The sequence below is a fragment of the Plasmodium gonderi genome (genome assembly GCF_002157705.1).
Source record: "Plasmodium gonderi DNA, contig: Chr13, whole genome shotgun sequence".
Taxonomy (NCBI): Eukaryota; Apicomplexa; class Aconoidasida; order Haemosporida; family Plasmodiidae; genus Plasmodium; species Plasmodium gonderi.
In genome coordinates, this window is record NW_021628938.1 from 1,927,961 (window position 1) to 1,949,900 (window position 21,940).

Genomic DNA, 21,940 nt, shown 5'->3' on the forward strand with positions numbered 1-21,940 from the left:
AAAAGAACAGGTGATGGAGAGAGATTAAAGAACGTAAAACACATTAAGAAGAAAGCGAAAAAGAGGTACGCATAAATATTTCCAAAAGAAGTAAATGAGAATAAGAGTAGCATAGTCCTCGCTCCCCTTAAAATTTGACGGAAAGTGGAAAATGCACCGTGAATGGTTATGCAGGAGTGAGAAGTAGAACTAGAACTTAAAAACATGTTTTTATATCATGTGAATAACAAGATAATTATATTAATTCTGTTATGTACATTATTTTATCATATAAATATTGAAAACGTGAACTATGAAAACTGCAAAGGAATAAGTAGCATAAAACATGCTAAATATGGGAAGACAAGAAGAATAAGGCGGTTGGATGTGTTTTTTTGGAAAAGTAAATACAAGAAAGATGGAAAAGGTATAAGACATATAATACTACATATACTCACAGGAAACAATACAAAATTGTCAAATTTTCTCTTTTTACACAGTAGATTTAAAGCCTTTAGGTATGATGTTGCTTATAAGAACAGAAAAAACATTTCTCTTTTTAAAAAGAAAAAAGATAAAGATGGAACAACAAATGTTAAGAAGAAAGATAAGAAAGTATTTACAGAAGAAGAAATAGAAGAGCTTCGTCGAAAAGCCAAAGAAAAGTTGCAATCCAAAAAAGGCGGTAAAGACACTAAAACAGGAAGAGGTAATGCTAAGGCAAAAAAAGGAACAAAAAAGAAAAAAAGTTATGAACATTCTAAGGACGATAAAAAAACAGATGAAGAAGAATTAAAAAAGTTGGATGAAACAGAAAAAAGGGTAGATGAAGAACATGGAATTACAATGGACTATATAAAAAGCAAAGAAGATTTTGACAAAATAGTTGATTTAACCAAAGATTTAATAAATGAAAAGGAGGTGGAATATATTCATAAAATAAGTGATTGTGATGAAGAGTTGTTAACATATGATAAGAGAGAAAAACATATTCATTTAAATTATGAAGATACTATATTCGATGAAGGTAATTATATGCACAACTATGTTAATAACATAAGCAAGTTTCGGTTTGATATTTATAACCTGCATAATAAAAATGAATTTGATAGGATTACCAAGTATTTAAACTATCAGTACATACAAGAAATCCCTGTCGAGTTCCCCACAGAACGTGCCTACAACATCGAATTGAAAAAATATTTTTATGAAGTTGTGTGCGATTTGATTGCGAAGAATAAGCATAAATTTGAAAATAGCGATTACGTAGATAAACAGGAAGAGAAACACGAAGAAAAATATGAGGAGAGAGAAGCAGATAATGTAGGGGTGGAAAAGACATCCTATTCTATCCTATCCGCGCAAAAAGGAGGAATAAATCAGAATATTGAGGAAGAAGTACATAATAATACATTAAATAATTTCTTAAAGGACAATGAAAAGGAAGAAAAAAAAGCATCAACAATGGATAAGATTGAAAATATGACGAATGTAATCCAGCCAACTGACGAAGATATTATGAACAAGTACATGTCTTGCGATTTGTATGGTTTATTATGTGACATTAAAGAAGAATATGATTACATGTTTGAAAATGGTGGGTTAGAAAAATTTTCATTTGATGAAAATAGGAAAACACATAAAGAAAAGTTAATTTTTTCTGGAAAAAAAAAGAGAGCAGTAGCTACGGTTTTTTTACAAAAGGGAAATAATAATTTAATAATAAATAATAGAGATGGGTATCAATATTTGCAATATCAAATTTTGAACATAAATAAAATATTTAGTCCTTTATTACATTTATGTATGCATAGGTATTTCAATGTGGTGGCAAAAGTTATTGGAGGAGGCTTATCAGGACAAAGTGTAGCTATTTTTCACGCCCTAGTTAAATACATAGCTTACAATTTATCTCTAAAAATAAAACCATATTTCCGTTCATTCAAATTTATGACAGTTGATAGTAGAAAAGTGGAAAGGAAAAAGTATGGACTTAAAAAGGCTAGAAAGAATAAGCAATATAGTAAGCGATAAAAATTGTTATCATACCCTAAGAAGTTAGCGTAAGATTAAGGAAGGTATGGAAAAAGCAAAAAAAAAAAAAAAAAAAGCGGGTATATAATTCTGATTTTGTATAATTATTGTTTCCATGAAATTTCATGAATCATCTCTTGATATTGATGTAAGGGAGATGGTATTATATATTATATACAATTGCTTCTACTAATAAAGGTGAATGATCATATTGGTGTCTGTGAGAGTGTCCATATATGCTTATGAATAACTGCTTAATTAATTCAGGCCTTTTTAAGCAATTGTGTTAAAAAAGGATACACTAGAAAAAAAAAATGAGTAAGTTAAGCAAACACCTTTACGGAATTGCAAATGGAGGAAGGATACTTCAGAGGGACATGCAACGGAGTGCCTAATACATGTGGGCATAAGCAAATATACGTGTCTATATAGATATACATATGCTTAAGTTTTTTCCATTTCTGTGAGCTGCATTGTTGTGTAGAGGCATAGTTAAGTGCATAAAACTTGCGTGTATATGTAGGTTATTTTTTTTTTTTTTTTTTTTTTTTTGGAAAAGGCAAGGAAGTATGGTTACATTCGACTTTGAAAAAGAAAAAGAGGGCTCATAATTTTGATTATTTCCTAGGAGCATGCTTTTCTTCTTATTGTAATGGATTCCACAATTTGCATATTCGTGCAACACACATGCACACGATTTATTGAGAACCATCGAATGCAAAACACTGTTCATGTGAAACATATGATTAAAGTACGTTTTCTTCCATCTCTTCATTTACTCCCACCCCGTTTGAGCAAAACTTTTTAAAATGCATTGCAAATACACCACAAGCACATTACATGGATATACAAGGGTGCTTTAATTGTGTTGCTAGGAGACATAAGCCATGCTCTTATTACGTAAGAACATGTGATAAAAAACACTTAAAAAAAATTTTTTTTTTTTCTGTAGCTTGCTAAACTTTTCGCAAAAAAGAAAAAAATAAAAAAATAAAAAATAAAAAATAAAAAATAAAAAAATAAAAAAAAAACAGATAAACTGTATAAAATAAACATGCTTATACACATACGCAATATATACATACATTTTTATATTTATACATCAAATAATAATAATTGAGGAAAATTTTCAACAAAATGTAACATTTTATATTCAGAATAAAGGTTGAGTGAGTACCTATAAGTTGTTTCCACGAAATCCATTGAAACGAACACTTAAGCTTATAGTTAAAAAAAAAAAACTGTTATATAGATCTGTTCACTTACAGAAAGACGTAAAATATAAGAAATGGAATCCCTAAAACATGTTTTTCAAGAACTGCTTAAAAAGAAGGACCAACTTTTTCAATGCACAAAATTATCGGTATTATTAAGTGATCCCTTCACTTTCTTTTTCATGTACGTTATAAAAAAAAAAAAAAAAAAAAAAAAAAAAAAAAAAAAGGCTTAAACAGTTCGTTTGTGTACATGTTTAGTGATTAGTATTTCAATATTATATGTGTTAGTTTATGAGCACACACAGTTTCATCCCTTTTTTTTTTTTTTTTTTTTCAACACGAGATGTGTGTACATGTACTTGTAGCTTCCAGTGAATGTGCTAATACATGTAGGTCCCATTGATTGTGCATTTATTAATAACTTCTAGAAAGTATGAATTCATGCATAAGAACATGCACACCTTTTATTTTATCCACTTTAAGCTATAGAGTGGAGGCTACTTTTCCACAGTTAACATCATTTTAATCCTTTGTTTAATTTTCACGCAGGTGCATATTTCTGTTCATTCTTACAAGTGTAATGACTTATCTGTACTGTTTTTGCAAGGGCTATGAGACGAGAAGAAGTCCACGAGTACACAAAATGTCCAAAAAGGTTAAGTAAATTCCTTAGTGTTATTAAGAAATGAATTTTAGGTGAGAATGATGTATAGGAAAAACACAGCCAATTATGACAGAGAGAGGATGGTAATATTCATTTGGGCGCGCAAACGCACAACTTTATGTTTACACACACACAATTTCAAATTAGCATAAAATAGTTGTAAAAATTGTAAAAACGAAAGGTTGAATGAAGTATACGCAAAAGAGGAAAAAGCATAAATATTTCTTGTGAAGAGAAAGTATAATTTGTACAAAGGATAATTAAGATTATATTCTTAAAACGAGAGAAACCTTTTAATCAAGTGTTTAAAGTATTTGAAGTGTTTAAAATGTTTGAAGCGTTTAAAATGTTTGAAGCGTTTAAAGTGTTTGAAATGTTATATTAACCTGAGCCATATACGCATATCAATATGCATAGACATGTGAATTAACCAGTTTTTAAACACAACATCCATGTTCGTTATGTATATGAAAAGTAGAACACACATTTGACAAATAATCTTGTAGTATTCCAGAAAAGAAGAAGAATTAAAAGGAATGAGGTGAAATAGACCTGTGGAAGAAAAAAAAAAAAAAAAAAAAATACACATATTATAGCTTTTACGAAGCACACAAGGAAAAAATTATTTATTTAATTATTTTATTTTATTTATTTTTTTGTAACATGTAGCATGCAATACCTTTTATTATTCACTTGAAGAGTAAAAAAAATTAGACCCCCATCACTTTTGGAAGTTTATGCATAATGATGAGATGAAAGAATTCGAATTTGTTTGCAGATTTATTTGCATATTCATTTGTGTAATTATTTGCGTAATTATTTTTTGTAATTATTCGTGTAACTATTCGTGTAACTATTCGTGTAATTATTTGTGTAATTATTTTCCTAATTATATGTGCAATTATTTTCGTAATTATAAGTGTATCTATTTTCCTAATTATATGTGCAATTATTTTCGTAATTATAAGTGTATCTATTTTCCATTCGTTTGTCCATTTATTTTTCTACTTCCACACGATGGTCTCATTTTATAAAACAATTTGAAGTAACCTTCCAAATTTTTTTTTAAAACATAAATGTGAACTATGATAGTGGTAACATATATATATATATATGTATGTTAATAAAAAGATAAAACTATTCCCCCGAACAATTTTTCCCACTGTAAGATATATAAAAGGAGAAAAAGTTGAGTGAAAAAATTAAAACATTTATTCTAAGAGAAAACATAAGAGTACACAAGAAAATGTACATAAAAGGAGGTGTACAAAAGGACGCAAACGCAAACGTCCATATATACTTCATGTACAAATCCTAATCCAAACACAACGTCGATTACATCACGAAATTAAAATGTATATATATATGTATTATATATATATATGTTTATATATATGTATGTTTATATATATGTATAATACATGTAGCAGAGTTTTCGACGCAAGGTACCCAAGACTACATAAGAAGGTGTGATAGAATGCAGTATCTCCATATTTTTCCATATTTTGAACGAAGCTGACAATATTTTGCACATTCCTATTTATCATTATATATTTTAACACATGTTGAAAAAATAAATTTAGTCAAAATGTGCATCTGTAGATTTTCATTTCATCATTTCGTCATTTCGTCATTTCGTCATTTCATCATTTCGTCATTTCGTCATTTCGTCATTTCGTCATTTCATCATTTCATCATTTTATCGTTTTTTTTTTTTTTTTTTTTTTTTTTCCTATTTTTCTAAACGCTCGCTAAAGAGTGTACATGTAAGACAATTGTCTTTCGCTGTACTTCAGTGAGTATCGCGTTAATAAAAAGTTTTTTTTTTTTTTTCCTTTTTTTTTCCCCCTTAAAAATAAAAGTATTTATATTAAGAAACAAAAGAATGTGTACGCAATAAATTGCTGAGAAAAACGTAGTACTCAATGTGTATCGTTGAGAAGAGTCACAAAAGTGTAGAGAGGAATACAAGGAGAAAAGGAAGAAAAATAAGAAAGCTTAAGAATACGAAAAATATATGCAAAAAAAAAAAAAAATAAATAAATAAATAAAATAATAATAAAAAGTAACATTAAATAGAAAAAATTAAACAAACACGAACACGAACATATCACACTGCTGGAGTCTCTTCCAAAATTCAAAACAGAATAAAGAAAATTTCCATTCCCTAGAATATTTGTTTTGTGTTTTTCTACCTCTACATTCTAAACATACACATATACATTCCTGTAAATACACACATTTGTGTTATTCCCTATATGTTTTATCTCCTTTTTTCATATACCCAAAACAAATTGTTAAGCAAGCCGTACACCAGCATTTTTGCTTGTCCCCAAAATGAATAAAGCATCTGATAATAATAAAAACATGGAGGATCAAAGGTTAAGAAAAAAAAAAGAAAAAAAAAAAAAAAAAAAAAATTACAGAAACATGTGTGAATTAAAATGGATGTAAGCAGCTAAAAGGGGTAAAAAAAAAAAAAAAAGAGGCCGAACACAATTAATCAATCTTAACCCTGCTGCATATTACTAAATAACAGAAAGATACGTCTATCGAAATATCTTGATACTACTGAAAATACACCAAGAGCGTTGCACAACCACTCACGAAAATATTCAGTCATTTAAAATACCTAAAAATGTTAAAAAAAATGAAAAATGGGGAAAATATATAAAAATAATAAAAAAAAAATGGAAAAAAAATAGTAAAAACTCCTTCCCATCTCAAAGTAGCTCTATTTTATCTTTCCCTTTAGAACAAACTTTGATGAAAAGGATAAAAAAAAATTGTTCTTGTATGGTTACGAACAGCAACTGCTTTATGGTAACACACGATAATTATAAAAGACATAACAAAATAAAGCAATTTGACCTATAAAAAGATCCAAAAAAAAAAAAAAAAAAAAGGGTGTCAATTTTTGAAAAAAAGTTAAAGTGTTTGTTCTCCCTACATTTAAGCACACACCAAACACACACATGTAAAGGTGTGAATATACAAGCTTGTGCATGTGATTAGTGCACACGCTTGTGTGCAAATATAGAAACGAACGAATACATGTTTCCTTTTCCTCCCCCGAAACCCCGCAACTCAGGACGAATTAATTGGAAATTGGCCGAAAAAAAGAAAATAACTAAATACCCCATAAACACTATGAAAAATTTATGGAACAACAGCATAGCTAACAGGTCTCTCTCTCTACATATATATGCATGCATATACATACACAAATATATATATATACACCCATTTTTACTTTTATTTTTACCTTTTTAAATGAAAATTAGCCCAAAAAAATGTAACACATAAGGAGGCATGCAAATGTATACGTAATTGTATATGCAGACAAATGTGGAATCATATAACCAAAATTTTTTATGCAAATTTGTGTATTTATATGTTCTTTTTTTACGCATATAAATAAGAAAAAAAAAAAAAAAAAAAAAAAAAAATAGGAGCTACAAAAATAGCCGTAATATGTTATATGGCAAAAAAAAAAAAAAAAATATATATATAGTGCTGAACAGTGCTAAGAAGAGTGGTATATCATGTTGTATGAGATTTTTATTTAGAACAATTTGAGCACTAGGGGAAAGTTCTAATTATTTAGACATAGAAATGGACTTATTAGTATAAACAGAGAAATTCTTGGAAATTTTTAGGCAAAATGGCTTACTTATGAATTTTTTTTTTTTTTTTTTTTTTTTTTTTTTTTTTGTCCTTTTGGACATTATTTTTCCACTCTTTTTTACAATATTCCTTCTTTGTTTACTTTTTTCCTTATTGTTTATTTTTTTCCTCCTCTGTTTGTTTTATTCCTCTGTTTGTTTTATTCCTCCTCTGTTTGTTTTTTTCCTCCTCTGTTTGTTTTTTTCCTCCTCTGTTTATTTTTTTCTTTTTTGTTTCTTTTCCCTTCAGTCTGCCCCAATTCATAGAGAACTACTCAAAAGATGTGGAAAAGCTGAACGAAATGAAAAAAAAAAAAAAATTGAACATAGCACAAAAAATAAGCAAAAAAAAGAAGCTCACACCAGCAAAAGTACAGTTCACTAAACAAAGATCAAACATTTCAATGAACCGTGTAATAAAAGGAGCCAGCTTAGATTACAAAAAATTAAACACGCATACGTTCAGAAATAAAAAAGTTGTAACTTCTATTTTAAAAAAGAAAACTTTAAACAAAACCATTGATAAACAAAAGAAAGTACAGGAAATGAAAAATAAAAATCAAACAATGACCAAACTAAAAACCAAAAAATGGAGTGACACCAAGAAGGCACCTAACCCAGTTAAACAAAAGGAAAACGTGAAAAATGGAAAAATGAAAAAAGACGACAAGACAAAAAAGAACGGGAAAATTAATAAAAATGAAAAGAAAGAAGAAAAAGGAAAACACAAAATTAAAAAGGATTCTAAAGTTTCTGATTCTAAAGCACAAAAAAGTGACAAGTCAAAAAGTGATGAAAAAAAGGAAAAAGGAAAATCCGAAAAGGTAGTTATAAAAAAAATCACGAAAAATGAAAAGGGTAAGGGGCAACAGGGGAAGGAAAAAAAGGTAGAAAAAAAATTTGACAAGAATGATGATAAAAAGGTTGACAAAAAGGTAGAAAAGAAGGATGATAAAAAAGTTGACAAAAAGGTAGAAAAGAAGGATGATAAAAAGGTTGACAAAAAGGTAGAAAAAAAGGACGATAAAAAGGCTGACAAAAAAGACGATAAAAAGGCTGACAAAAAAGACGATAAAAAGGTTGACAAAAAAGATGATAAAAAGGCTGACAAAAAGATAGAAAAGAAGGATGATAAAAAGACGGAAAAAAAAGACGATAAAAAATTAGACAAAAAAGACGATAAAAAATCAGACAAAAAAGACGATAAAAAATCAGACAAAAAAGACGATAAAAAATTAGACAAAAAAGACGATAAAAAATTAGACAAAAAAGACGATAAAAAATCAGATAAAAAGGACGATAAAAAGGTTAAGAAAAATATTTTGAAAACCCAGAAAACTAAGAAGTAATGCACAAAATCGAGAGAAGAATTCTATTAAAATTGATGGCTATTTATGTATACCTAAAAGGAGAAAATGAGAAAAAGAAAAAAAAAGACAACAACAAAAAAAAATTAACTAAGACACTGCTACATCCTGATCGTGTATAGAATATCGAAAATGATGTATGCTCAACCAAATCGTCACATAATAATTTGTTGAAACTAAGAAAAAGTGGAACAAAAATGAATTAACATATACAGAAAAAATAATAAATAGAATAAAGCATGCTGCAAAACATTTTTTAATCCAGTTATATATGGTCTAGTAAAAAGGGTGTCAAAAGGATAAACAAAAGAAAAAGTGCAAAAAAAAAAAAAAAAAAAAAAAAGAGAAACCGACATGGATGTGGTTTAACCCAAATTTTAAAACAAAAAAAAAAAAAAAAAAACTCCCTAAAGAAGAATAATTCTTTTGCTTTTTATGTTTTTTCTACAACTATTATAGATTAATCTCTTAAAATATTATTTTTTAAGTCATGAAAAAGTTGTTTTTCAAAAAAAATCACACACAAGAAAAGTGTACGTGTATATATATAGGTATGCACATATATATACATAACAACTTATGTGTATATAAACACGCATCCATTCCAATTCTTACGAACCTATATATGTGCACCCGTGTCTGTTCGTGTTTACATATCCTTCCTACACATACATTCATATGCATTTTTACACGTTTATATTATTAAAAAAAAAAAAAAAAAAAAAGGAAAAACTTAGATACTTAAAATTATTAAAAAAAAAAAAAGCCTATTCAATATTAAAAGAGTCTATAAGTTTTAATGATAGAGGGGGGGATGAATCTTGCAAATATCTGCTTAACCGGGCGCTGGGCCATTTCAAGAATTTCTTTCAAAGTGTTATGAACGGAATTTACTACACCTGTTGTAAACATACGTAAGTGCATATATATATATATATATATATATATATATATATATATATGTGAGGGGTGGAGTGGGTATGGTGTGAGGGACTATTCATTAGAGAACTTTCATTCCATCCCACACACACACACATACACAGCACTAGTCTTAACACACTCGACCATGGCACACTTGTTTTTTCTGAAAGGAAGGACGAACTTTTAGAAAAACAGAATGAATAAATTTAAGATGGATGGGATACGAGCGCATGATTTTTTTTTTACAAACAGGATGAAGAGATAAGTTCAATATTTTGAGAATTTTGAAATATGTGATATCTCTTTTTTTTCGCCTTTTCATATACAGTTTGATGGCATAAAGGGATAATGAAATTATATTCTGAATGTTTTGATCAAATAGAAGTAAAAAAGTGTTAATATTTTTTCTAAAATTATAAATTTCGTTCCTATCCTTCTTAGATATGTCTCTTCTTGTGCAATTTGCTTCGAAAAATGAATTTAATTCTTCAACCTCTTTGTTAAAAAGATTTTTCATTTTGTCTATTCCTTGGTATGTCATATAAAATAGCCAGAATTTAAATGAAAGAAAAAATTTATGAATTATATAAATGTAATTATATATATCTTCATCTAATTTTGTACTTATAAATATAGGGCTATCGAAATAATAAAAAATATTATTTTTAAAAGTCAAATGATTGGGTTTCTTCGGAAGGGGAATAAAAAAAGAAACTACTTTATTACAAGTAAAATGTAGATTTTTTTTAAATAAATGAAAAAAGTTATTATAATTAATAAAATCTTTATTAAAAGAGTAAGTAATTTCATTTATTTCGACAATGACACAGTTTTTGCTATCAATATATTTACTACTACCAAATTTTTTCTCTAAAGTTTTTGTATACACACTTTTTAAGCTATTAGATGTTACTAGACTAATTTCTAAAATTTTTTTTATAAAATATAGTATATTATTATTATGTATATGATTTAAATTATTGCAACACTTTATTAATTTATTTTGATAATATAATTCTTCCATTTTTTTTAATAAAGCATATTTTTTGTTCCCATGAATTAACGATATCACTAAGAAATACAAATCTAAAAATTCACTTCTTCTTTGTATATCTTTAATGTTTCTTTTTATATAATCTATTCTTTTTTTTGTTTCTTTCTCTTTATCTTTCGATAGTCTCTCTTTATTTGGAAATACAAAATTATATGGACTTCCATCCTTAGAACTGTTCAAAGGGCTGTAATAATTACTAAATGTTTTGAATATATAACTATTTACTCTGGTGAAATTTCTTAACAAAGATATGTTTGATTGCGATATTTTTGAGTTTAATGGGATTAATATATTTAAATTTTCCTTTTTCTTTCTTTCCTTGTTTTCTATTATTATGTCTTTAGCTTCTTTTTCCGCCTCCTGCATCACATCATGGTATTCCTTTTTGTACATGTCAAATCTGTGGAGAAGTTAGAAGAGGTGCAGAATAAGCCCATAACATGTGCAGAAGAATGAAGGAAAAATTGACAAAGTCTAGACCAAACTCAGATAACAGAGTTTAAAACTTACAAAGGGATACATCCTCAAAAAAATCATTGCAATGTTCATTTACGTAGAATAACTAGATTAGTCTCATTTGCATAAAAGTAAAATAAAGAGAGTTGAATCATTTGCCTACAAAAACATTTTAACTAGATCCTGTTGTCATAAATTTTGCTTCTATCATCTTCAGAATCTTACTTCCTTTTTATCATTCTCCATATATTTTTAAAAGTATTTACTGAATATCTTTCTTTGAAATCTTTTCTATTAAAGTCCTTCCATTTAACAAACCCTATGAAAATAAATTTGGACAAGAGCAAAATGGATGTGCTTTCCACTGGAGTATACATATTCTTTCTCCCTTACTTTTACATGGATATATTTTTGCATCATTTCTCTTACATGTATGTTTTTTTTTCTTTTCTTTTTTTTTTCTTCCATTTTCTCTCCCTCATTCCTCCATATGGATCTCTCTATATAACCATATACCAACTTATCCCTGTAACATTTTCTTATCAGCGTTTCTACATCTTCCTTAGATAAGCACCTAATGAAATGGAAAATAAAAAAAAAGCCGACATGCTATCACCAATAGAGGTTCATAAAAAAGAGTACCCAAAAATGTGAAACGTTCGGGAAAAGTTCGCGAAAAGTTCGCGAAGAAGAAAAAGGAAAAGCGTGAAAAAAAGAAAAAAATGCAAATAAATCACAACCAAACTGATGCAAGAATGAGAAAATCATCTGAAAATTACTCTAATGAATTTTTGTTCTTCTTTTTTAAGGGATCCATTGTTAACCTAGAGAATAACGAATCATAAAGAAAGAAATGATAAGTGTGTAAGGAAAAATAAATGGTAATAAACTTGGACGAGAAGAAAAGAAAAAGGAAAAATATCAACTTGTACAATTTAGGTACGTGTACAGTGTGCCATTTTTTTTAGACATACCTTTAGTCGTAGAGACATGAACCGATATGCAAAAATCTGCCAATTCTTCAATCATGACATTTGATTGCTACTACTACTACTACTACTACTCCCACTATTGCTATATTGTTTTGTTATATTTTATTTGGTCTTATTGAACTAGTTGGTTAACAAAAAATTTAACAATTACCAAAAATGTTAATCCCATTTTGTGCAACATGATTCATGCATTATCTATTCGGTTAGACAAGCATATGTAAAAAAAAAAAAAAAAAGTAGAATAATGGCCCTTTTCTTAAGGATAGATATGAAAAACGCAAATTAATTATCCATTTTTGGTGTAAGCTCTTAATGTTACATTTGTCTTTTTATACGCAGAAGTAATGCATTTTTGCGATAATATTCTTATAATTCTAATTTATCTATTCATTTCAAATTTTCCTATTAGAAATAAGAAAATAATGTGACAATTTGAGGCTTGTCTAATTGTTCATAAGTATATAACGCATTTTTTCTTTTTTCTTTTTGTTGGCAATAAGGCGTGTACTTTTCATTAATGTATCTTCGCGAATAGTTTACTTTATAATTGCAGTTATGACAAAATTTAGACGTGTTTTAAATAATAAAGTTTGATTTTTACATGATTCAGTAGTTTTTATTCTTTTTTTTTTTTTTTTTCTCTTTTTTGCACTATAAAAGGTTAGGAGTCGTGTAAAAAAGTTGAGCTGATTTTCTCCAATTTATAGTGCTATTTTTAGCCTTTTTGGGAGCTCTTTTTCGATTCTTTTATCTGTTTCTTATAATTGAATGAAACTAAGCTATAGGCACTAATTTAATTTGTAAAATGGGTGCCCATTGTTCTTTTCAAAATATGGGGAGAAAAAAAGGCATTAAAAAAAAAAAAAAAAAAAAAAAATCAGTGTTGTCTTTTTTTTTTTTTTTTTTTTTTTTTTTTTCGTGCACAAGTGCATAGAAAATATGGAATAAACTATCATGTTTGAGATGACTGAGCAATGAATTACCCCAATTTATTAGGGAAATATTTTTTACCATTTCAATGTTTTGTGTGCTTCATAATTATAAGAAAAATAGTAAAAATGGGAGCTCTTTGAATGTGCATTTATATACCTGCACATTTGCAAATAAAAAAGTGAGGCAAAACACATGTTAATGTTCATGTCTATGATCTGACAGTGATATGCACACACTTTCATGGAGATAGAAAAGTGCTTGAATCAGACGCTTTGTGTGAATTTTACTTAAAAAAAAGGAAATAAAATAATAAAATAAAATAACAAAAAAAAAAATAAATAAAATAATAAAATAAAATAATAAAATAAAATAATAAAATAAAATAAAAAAATAAAAGGAGTTCTACTGATATAATCAATCTCTCCTTAAGTCCGAGAGAAAAATGCCAAATAGGAATATCCAACTACAAAAGGATCTATGTCTGTTCAGGTATAGACATTAGAATATAAATACATAAGAGAGTATCAATGGAGAAATATTATTTTACATTTAGAGGTGCACAGGGAGAACAATCCATGTCTATTATGCATTTTTGTACGCAAAAGGGAGAAACACACTTAGTGAAAAATTCAAATATTCACCTGAAGTGACATTAAAAAAAAAAAAAGAAAATAATAAAAATAAAACTAGTTCATAATATTTTAGGCATAAAATGATATAAGATTTATTAAACTATTGAAAATGGAAATGCATCTAATTTAAATGAATACTAATTAGCCATTCACACTATTAACATTGTAGTAATGAGTGGGGGAGTGGGTGGAAAAAAAGCAGTTACTCAGTTATAGTCACGTCTATAATATCAAACATAAATATGTATATACATGCATATATATTTTTTTTCAATTATTTTCAAATGCAGTAATAAGTGTTATATGTTCACATAACAAAAAAATAAATAAACAAATAAACAAATAAATAAACAAATAAATATACGAATAAACAAATTAATATACGAATAAACAAATTAATATACGAATAAACAAATTAATATACGAATAAACAAATTAATATACGAATAAACAAATTAATAACATCTACCGCATTGATAGCTGTAAATATGTGTAAATAATATGTATACCATTAAATATGTCACACATGGAAAGCATAAAAATGATTTATTAATAGTTTATAAAAAAAAAGCGGAAAAAAAAAAAAAATTGCATAACTTTTTTTTTTGAAGTTTTTAATAACGTTTTCCAAAAGGGAACCCATGAAATATGTACCTTAAATTAAACATCACGACTTAGACACAGTATGGGACACAATACCGGTACAAAGAACTGCTATCGAAGAGGTCTTTATATATATTGCATGAAGAAACTTTTATTTTAAAATTTTTCTACCGAATTGACAAAACCAACTTTTTCTTTTTCTCTTACTGGATCTCTCTTGTGTGTGTCTCAACGTATGCACAAGAAACGAGGAAATTAAAGCAGCCTTTTACAAACACTAACATCTCCTCTACTTTGAATTTTTTTTTGATACTTCTTTGAAGTGTGGCATGTGTATAGAACATTAGATACCAGTAAGAATTAACAAATGAATACGTATTCATGTTTTCTTGAATCTTAAGCAAATATAACAGTTCCTACTTTATTCTTACACATGCTACGAATAATGATTTTTAGTTTACACAATCTGCTTAAGCACATTTGAAGAAATTGAGAAATAGACATAATGGATTATCTTAATTTTTGAATGTTCACTAACTTCTGACAAGTGAAAAATTTTTTTTTTATCCTCTATCATTTTGTTATTCAGATTATACTGAAATGGGCCTTAGGAAGAGAAAGTGGGAAGTCAAAAAAGAAAAACAAAAAAAAAAAATAAAATAAAATCGAATAAAGTAATATCAAAATAATTGAGTAATAAAATAGTAACAAAATAATAAAGCAGTATAAAAAAAAAAAAAAAAAAAAAAAAACGAACGATGGTGAAAAAAGGGGCTACGAAAAAGAAAACCAAAATAAGGGCGTATGATATTGATGAATCTAAAAGAATATTTTTATATGCCTATGAACACCAACTGAAAAATGAAAAAATTAACTGGAAGAAGGCTGAAGAAATCAGAGTAACTAGCCATAGCGCAAGTTCAATGAGAAGCCATTATGTAAATTCTATAAAAAATGAAGTGTCTTTGTATTTAGAGATGTATGCTGAAGAAGTAGCTAAACTTTTTGTTAAAGTGAAGAAATGGAAAAAAGAAGAAAAGAAAAAAAATATTTTACTTTTTCAAAATACTACGTTAGTTAAACAAAGGTCTAACATTTCTTTAGACAGAATAACAAAATGTAAAAGTACAAATTATAATAAATTTAATTCCTTAATAATCAGCAAATCCTTTTCTATGAAAGGGAATCATAGCGTCAGGAACAAGCAAAACTGTTCTATTAATAGAAGAAATAATACGAACGAGAATAAAAAGAAGAAGAAAAAAGAAGATGTATATATCAGTAATAATCGGACGACAAATGAACTCAAAGAAACTAAAAAATCCATGAAAAAGAATAAATTAAAGCAAGTAAAATTTGTACAAAAAGATCATGCTTTAACAAAAAAGAAAAAAATAAATAAAAAGAAAAATAATAATTTATCGAAAAATAATAATTTATCTCAAAAAAATATAACAATTAAAAATAAATTAGAGAGAACAAATAAAACCACCAATAATTCGTTTAATACAGATGGAAATGAAAAAATGTATAAAAAGATATGCGAAAAGGAATTAGGGCACCATCCACAAATGTCCGAAAATTATCAAAAAAAGGGAATAGATATAACCCATGGAAATAGGGAAAATAAAAAAAATAATAAAATTGTCAAGGATGAAAAGACGATACAGATGATGTTAGAAAGAGCATATTCTGTCGAATTAATAGATAACGAATCAGACGAAATGAGTAAATCAGAGGAGCTTGAAATGTTAAAAATTCTACACAAAAACATGCCAACAGAGGAATATTTGCAACACTCAAGACCAGGAAAAAGACACAGTGAGAAAAATTCTCCTTTTCAAAATAAAACCAAAAAGGCCAAGTATAAATCGATGAATTGCAACTCTAAGGAGTATAACAAAATAAATAAGCCATACGACGCTAGCATACCACAAAGTAACATTGGAGAAAATGAAAAAAATTCAATAACTTCTATTTTCGGGTACATTTACAATAAGATATTTCACTAACATTTGCATTCATTAACATCTTCCTAAAATGTTTGCGTCGGGGTATATAAAAAAAAAGCATAGATGATGCAGAGATGTGATGCAAAGAAGTGATATATAACAAAAGTTCCAAATTAAGGTAATAAAACACATGTATCTGTGGTACGCTTACAACCCATAAAATATGCTTAGTGATTTGTAAAGGTGAAAATATAAAAAAGAAATGATGTGTGTGTATATATGTATACCCATGTGTCTAATTAATGCTAGTTCCTTTTCCATAAAGTTAAACTTCAATATGCCTCTGACTTAATGAACTACCTTCTTTTTCTGCGCAGCAATGTGGTGCGCGTACATGTATACATACATATATATATACATATATGTATTCTCCTCACTATGGTCTAAATTTTTACGTATCCTTTTTATTTATTAATATATTGTGTTTGTTTCTTTATCAAAATTTACACATTCTCAAATGCTAAAAGATGGGAAAAACAAGAAAAAAAAAGAGAAAAAAAAAAAAAAAAAAAAAAATGATTTCAATTTTTTTGTTCTTCTAATATATTTTCATTTCTCGTTCATGTTTTTTCCCTTTTCATATGAGAATATGAGACATTATCCCTCCATGTTCTTGCATAAATGTACAAGACAAAACATGTAAAAAATTCTACAACTTTTTTTAAAAAAAACTTCCCCGTTCCATGTCTTTCTTTACTTTCTTCAAAATAACTAAAATGGAGCATAAATTTTTGTTATTACATTGGTAGATCAAAAAAAAAAAAAAAAGAAAGAAAGAGAGAAAGAAAGAGAGAAAGAAAGAGATAGAGACGAAGCGCAACGAAACGAAGAGAAGTGAAAGGGAAGGAAAATGGGTAGCGTTTTAATTAATTTTGCAAATCATATAGGGTTATTCAACTCCCATAAAATTGTTTTGTTAATCATCTGTATTTTGTGTGCTTGAGGAGACATTGCTTATGAATGTGAATTTACTGTGGGTCATATATTTTGGAACGTGTAAATAGGGGAATAATCTCTGGTACTAGCATTCCTTATTATTAGATCCACGCATATACGTATGCATGTATACATGTTTATGTGTGTGTGTGTGTGTGTATAAGTGTGGGTGACACACAGACGATTAGATATATTCATGGAGATATTCAAACAGGACCGTTATATCGTCCCGCTTCAGATTAACAAAAAATCTGGGGATAAGTTGTGCTAATTAAAAAAAAAAAAAAAAGGGAGAAAAAAAAATAACAGTATCAATTGCAGCAGCAGCGAACGTAAAAATGAAAGAAGTAAATGTAACATGCGCAAACACTGCAGCTGAAATAATAGCAACTGTCGTGATAAGGTGTAAAAGCCAAAAAAAAAAAAAAAAAAAAAAAAAAAAAAAAAAAAAATTGAAAAAAAAAAAAAAAAAAAAAAAAAAAAAAAAAAAAGGCATAAAACGAATTGGTACATTAACAATAAATAAAAAAAAAAAAAAAAAAAAAAAAATTCGGACGCATTAAAGCAAACATATGGGAAATTTTCTTTAATGTTTAATAAATTAGCTAGACATAATTCGAAAAAAATGTAACATCACATTTTATTCAATATACATGTAAAAAATAGTAAAAAATGAAAATGACAATTATAAAAAAAAAAAGAAAAAAGAAAAAAGGATACGGACCAGAAGTGGTAAATACAAACATAAAATGCCTAATCACCCTGCTTTAACTGTCTGTGCTTTTTCTTTTTTTTTTTTTTTTTTTTTTTTTGAAGGGTTTTCCATCCTTTTGTTATGTTCTCCAATTTGCTAAAAACTGCCAATTGGTTAATTTTCTGAATAAGGAAAAAATTTGTACATTCAAACATAAAGAAAGAGCTGTCACATACTAAAAAAAAAAAAATAAAAAAAAAAAAAAAAATAATAATAATAATAAAAAGGATAAAAATTTATTATATTCCAATATAATCCATTTTTTTTTTTTTTTTTTTTACCCCATGATTCAAGATACAGGGAAAAAAGCTATTACACCTTATCGTCATGAAACATCCATCTCATGTTTTTGGGAGAAACTTTGTGCCCAGCAGAACAGTAAAGCATGTCATCGATTGGTTTTCTTTTTTTGGTGCAACTTGAAAGCATGGATATAATAGACAAGCATATAGAATTAACTGAAAGAACAGGTGACCAATGATCATATAAAATTGATAAACAAATATGACCATTACTGTAAATATGTGGATGAATTGGTGGTTCTCCAATAAATATTACTTCTGGACTTTCTGCAAAATAGGATAGTAAATATGTGGCGATGATTACTGGATATGGAGTAGTTTATAAGTAATGATTAGTAAAATATAAATTTGCTTTGATCGTGTGCAAAAATTGGGGTAAGGCAGGGTGCAGGATTAGAAAAACATATAAACTAGGACATGTTCCATGAAATGTAAATATAGACAAGCATATGCTTGTCAAAAAAAAATTATTATTTCTCTCCTTCTTTTTCTCAAGAACGGTATAAGTTAAGTTTACCTATTGGATATTTTTCCGTAAACTTAAATTGCATTTTGAATGTTTCATTTGAATATAAAGTATTTTCTGCTCCTTTAATTTGAATTATCCACTTATCTGAGTATTCTTGTATTAATTTAATTGTATTTTCATTTTCATTTAACAATTCCAATCTTTCTTTTTCTAATCTTCTTTTTGATAAGCCACCTAACTTTAATTCATCTGAATTATTTTTTATAATTCCTTCATTTTTATTTAATTTGGAAGAAATATTATAACCATTCAAGGAACTATTGTACTCCTTCAAATAATTTGATTGATTCTGTTCAAAAACGGATTCTGACCTATTCCCCATATACACACTGTCTTTTCCCAATTCTTGGATTTCACTAAGATTCCTGAGTATGTATAAAGATATTAACCGTGTATTAAACATGATCATATTTCGAGAAACATAAAAAAAAAAAAAAAAAAAAAAAAAAAAAAAAAGGTATAGGCACAAACACATAAACATATGAGGTTGCTTAAACAGAATGGACCAAATGGTTTATATATTTTTGTACCTTGTCAATGTGATGTCTTTTGAAACTGGAAAGAACCATTTTTCTTCATCCTTCAAAAGGAAATTATAACGAAGACGTTAAAAAAAAAAAAAAAAAAAAAATCATTAATTGTTGACATCATTTCATCCCATGAGGTTAACATTTTTTCCTTTTCGCAATTTTTCCATTTTTACCTCCTCAAAACCAAGGCACCTTAGGACAACGTCTGCTCCATTAAAACGCACGAGCTATTAAAGGAAGAAAAAGGGCAGAAACGTTTAAATATACATAATGCAAACATTTAAATATGCATAAAACAGACGCTCAAGCATATATAAAACAGACGTCCATGTATACATATAAATATATTTATGTGCGGATTATTCTGAACTGGAGACAAAAAAAATAAATGAAACAAAAATTTCCAAAAAAACTGAATAATGCCATGAATTTATTTTTTTCCTTCTTTGTACCTTATTAATAAACGTTTTATTGTCTTTTTTTAAAGATCGAAATTTTGCCCTGGAAGGATTTTCAATTATTCTGAAGAGAAAGAAATGAACACGAGTGTGCACATATATTCATGGAAGCACTACATGTACGCATATGATAATAAATACAAATGTATTCATATATACAAGTCTCTAAATGGTCCGATGTATTTCGTTTCCGTGTATTTATTTGTGTGCATTTTCTTAAATTCATATTTCTTTTACTTTTGAAGAATGTGTACCAAGACGTTGAGTATTTCCCTTTTTTGTTCATTCTACATGTTCAAAATTAAAATGTATATACATGTTTATGTCTTATTATGTGTACATATATAGTATTGGGGGAAAAAACACATTCGAAATCATTTTCTCTTTTAATGCATACGTAATGGTTAAGCATAATGCTAGATAAGCAAATGGGAGATAAAGAGACACACTTAAAAATCTCCCTTTCTACTTTCTAACATTTGTCAATACATAGAAAGTATAGTTCACTCAAAAATACACGTATTTATGCATGCAATGAACAAGTATGGTTGCACATTTTTTTTTTTTTTTTTTTTTTTTTTTAGAGTTATGTATAATAAATGTTACGAAATTTTTTAATTGCTGAAGCTGTATTTTTTTCTTTTCTAATTTTTTCTCGTTTATTACATTCAAGTTGGTGAACACATTTGATATTGCCTCTTTCAATGTTACCATCTTTTGATTTTGTTGCACTTGTGCAAGAGTATAATGTAAAATGTATTTAAAAAAAAATAAATAAATAAATAAAAAAAAAAAAATGAAACTCTTAATTTTAATTCTTTTCAAGTTATTTCGCGGAGCCTTTGTTATCTTAGAAGTTTTCTGTAATTCATTGCGTTCGTTCCTCAGGTTACGTAAAAATGCACGTTTTATTTTACAGCCCTTGCAGCTATTGCCCTCACTTCTTTTCTGCTCCTTGTGTTGCTACTTTGCTGCTACTTTATTTTCAGCTTTATACTACGACTACTATCTTCTATTTTTATTTCTTTTTGGAAAATTGAACAGAGATGATGGTCACATAAAGTATGTATCTCAAGGTGTGCTTTTAAAAAAGGTTAAAAAAAAAAAAAAATAAAATAATAAAATAAAATAAAACAAAAAAAAAAGAAACAAGGATCAAATGTGAAAGGGAACTTGAAAGATTATTAATCATTTTTTACGCTTCATAAACTGTAAGCAAAAAATAAGAGATGTTTCGTAGTTTTGCATTTCTTTTTTTTTCCTCGCTTTTTTTTTTTTTTTGTTTTTAAATGTTCCCATATATTTTAAAAAATTTTATATACACTTTCTTTTTAATTTTTGTTTCACTATTTCAGTGCTCCTTTATTTTTTTATCTTTTTTCTTTTTTTTTTTTTTTATTTTTTTCAAAATTGTTAAAAAGTTGAAAGGTAGTGAAAATTGTTTAAAAAAGTAAAAAAAAAAAAAAAAAAAAAAAAATGTGAAAAAGATTGGTATGTATAAATTAGTAGTACTTAATACACGCATGAAGAAAATACAATACCTTTGGACAAACGTTCGAAATTAAAAGAATTATAGAACCCCATTAATCAAATATATAATGAAAATGTTTAAAAAAGGAAGAACTTTATTTTAAAAACATGAATATATAATTTCAATGATGGCAGTCTCTATAACTTCATAAATGTTTAAAAAAAAAATGGAATTAAGTATTGTGTCATTTTATATATACCCCACTTTTATTATTACAAATTTGTATATATTCTGTATATATGTTAAGCTCTTTTCTTGTAGTGTCACACAACGGAAACCTCACAATTTTTTTATTTTTCTTCAAACTAAAGATGCAATTTTCGAATGTACATGGGGAAAACATTTTTTAACTTGCGGGAAAAATAAAAAAA

General features: G+C 27.4%; 6 protein-coding genes across 6 annotated transcripts; 4 read left to right on the forward strand and 2 right to left on the reverse strand.

Moving 5' to 3' along the window:
- Window positions 1-204: 204 nt before the first annotated feature.
- On the forward strand, window positions 205-2,013 carry PGO_133540 (30S ribosomal protein S9; the record flags this gene model as incomplete). The annotated part of the gene is made up of 1 exon (XM_028689870.1): window positions 205-2,013. One exon carries the CDS (start codon window positions 205-207, stop codon window positions 2,011-2,013), a length of 1,809 nt encoding a protein of 602 aa, XP_028545671.1.
- A 1,288-nt stretch (window positions 2,014-3,301) lies between these two features.
- PGO_133550 (hypothetical protein) lies at window positions 3,302-3,894 on the forward strand (the record flags this gene model as incomplete). Its single annotated transcript, XM_028689871.1, has 2 exons — window positions 3,302-3,411; window positions 3,780-3,894. The coding sequence occupies 2 exons, from the start codon at window positions 3,302-3,304 to the stop codon at window positions 3,892-3,894; spliced, it is 225 nt and encodes a 74-aa protein (XP_028545672.1).
- Window positions 3,895-6,231: 2,337 nt separating this feature from the next.
- Window positions 6,232-8,908, forward strand: PGO_133560 (Sperm-specific protein Don juan; the record flags this gene model as incomplete). The annotated part of the gene is made up of 4 exons (XM_028689872.1): window positions 6,232-6,275; window positions 6,650-6,717; window positions 6,986-7,079; window positions 7,810-8,908. 4 exons carry the CDS (start codon window positions 6,232-6,234, stop codon window positions 8,906-8,908), a joined length of 1,305 nt encoding a protein of 434 aa, XP_028545673.1.
- A 1,069-nt stretch (window positions 8,909-9,977) lies between these two features.
- Window positions 9,978-12,174, reverse strand: PGO_133570 (hypothetical protein, conserved; the record flags this gene model as incomplete). Its single annotated transcript, XM_028689873.1, has 4 exons — window positions 9,978-11,301; window positions 11,583-11,676; window positions 11,867-11,931; window positions 12,137-12,174. 4 exons carry the CDS (start codon window positions 12,172-12,174, stop codon window positions 9,978-9,980), a joined length of 1,521 nt encoding a protein of 506 aa, XP_028545674.1.
- A 3,101-nt stretch (window positions 12,175-15,275) lies between these two features.
- PGO_133580 (hypothetical protein) lies at window positions 15,276-16,529 on the forward strand (the record flags this gene model as incomplete). The annotated part of the gene is made up of 1 exon (XM_028689874.1): window positions 15,276-16,529. One exon carries the CDS (start codon window positions 15,276-15,278, stop codon window positions 16,527-16,529), a length of 1,254 nt encoding a protein of 417 aa, XP_028545675.1.
- Window positions 16,530-18,531: 2,002 nt separating this feature from the next.
- Window positions 18,532-20,752, reverse strand: PGO_133590 (ubiquitin-conjugating enzyme; the record flags this gene model as incomplete). Its single annotated transcript, XM_028689875.1, has 7 exons — window positions 18,532-18,788; window positions 19,039-19,415; window positions 19,581-19,630; window positions 19,754-19,807; window positions 20,033-20,102; window positions 20,276-20,325; window positions 20,705-20,752. The coding sequence occupies 7 exons, from the start codon at window positions 20,750-20,752 to the stop codon at window positions 18,532-18,534; spliced, it is 906 nt and encodes a 301-aa protein (XP_028545676.1).
- Between the last annotated feature and the right edge of the window lie 1,188 nt (window positions 20,753-21,940).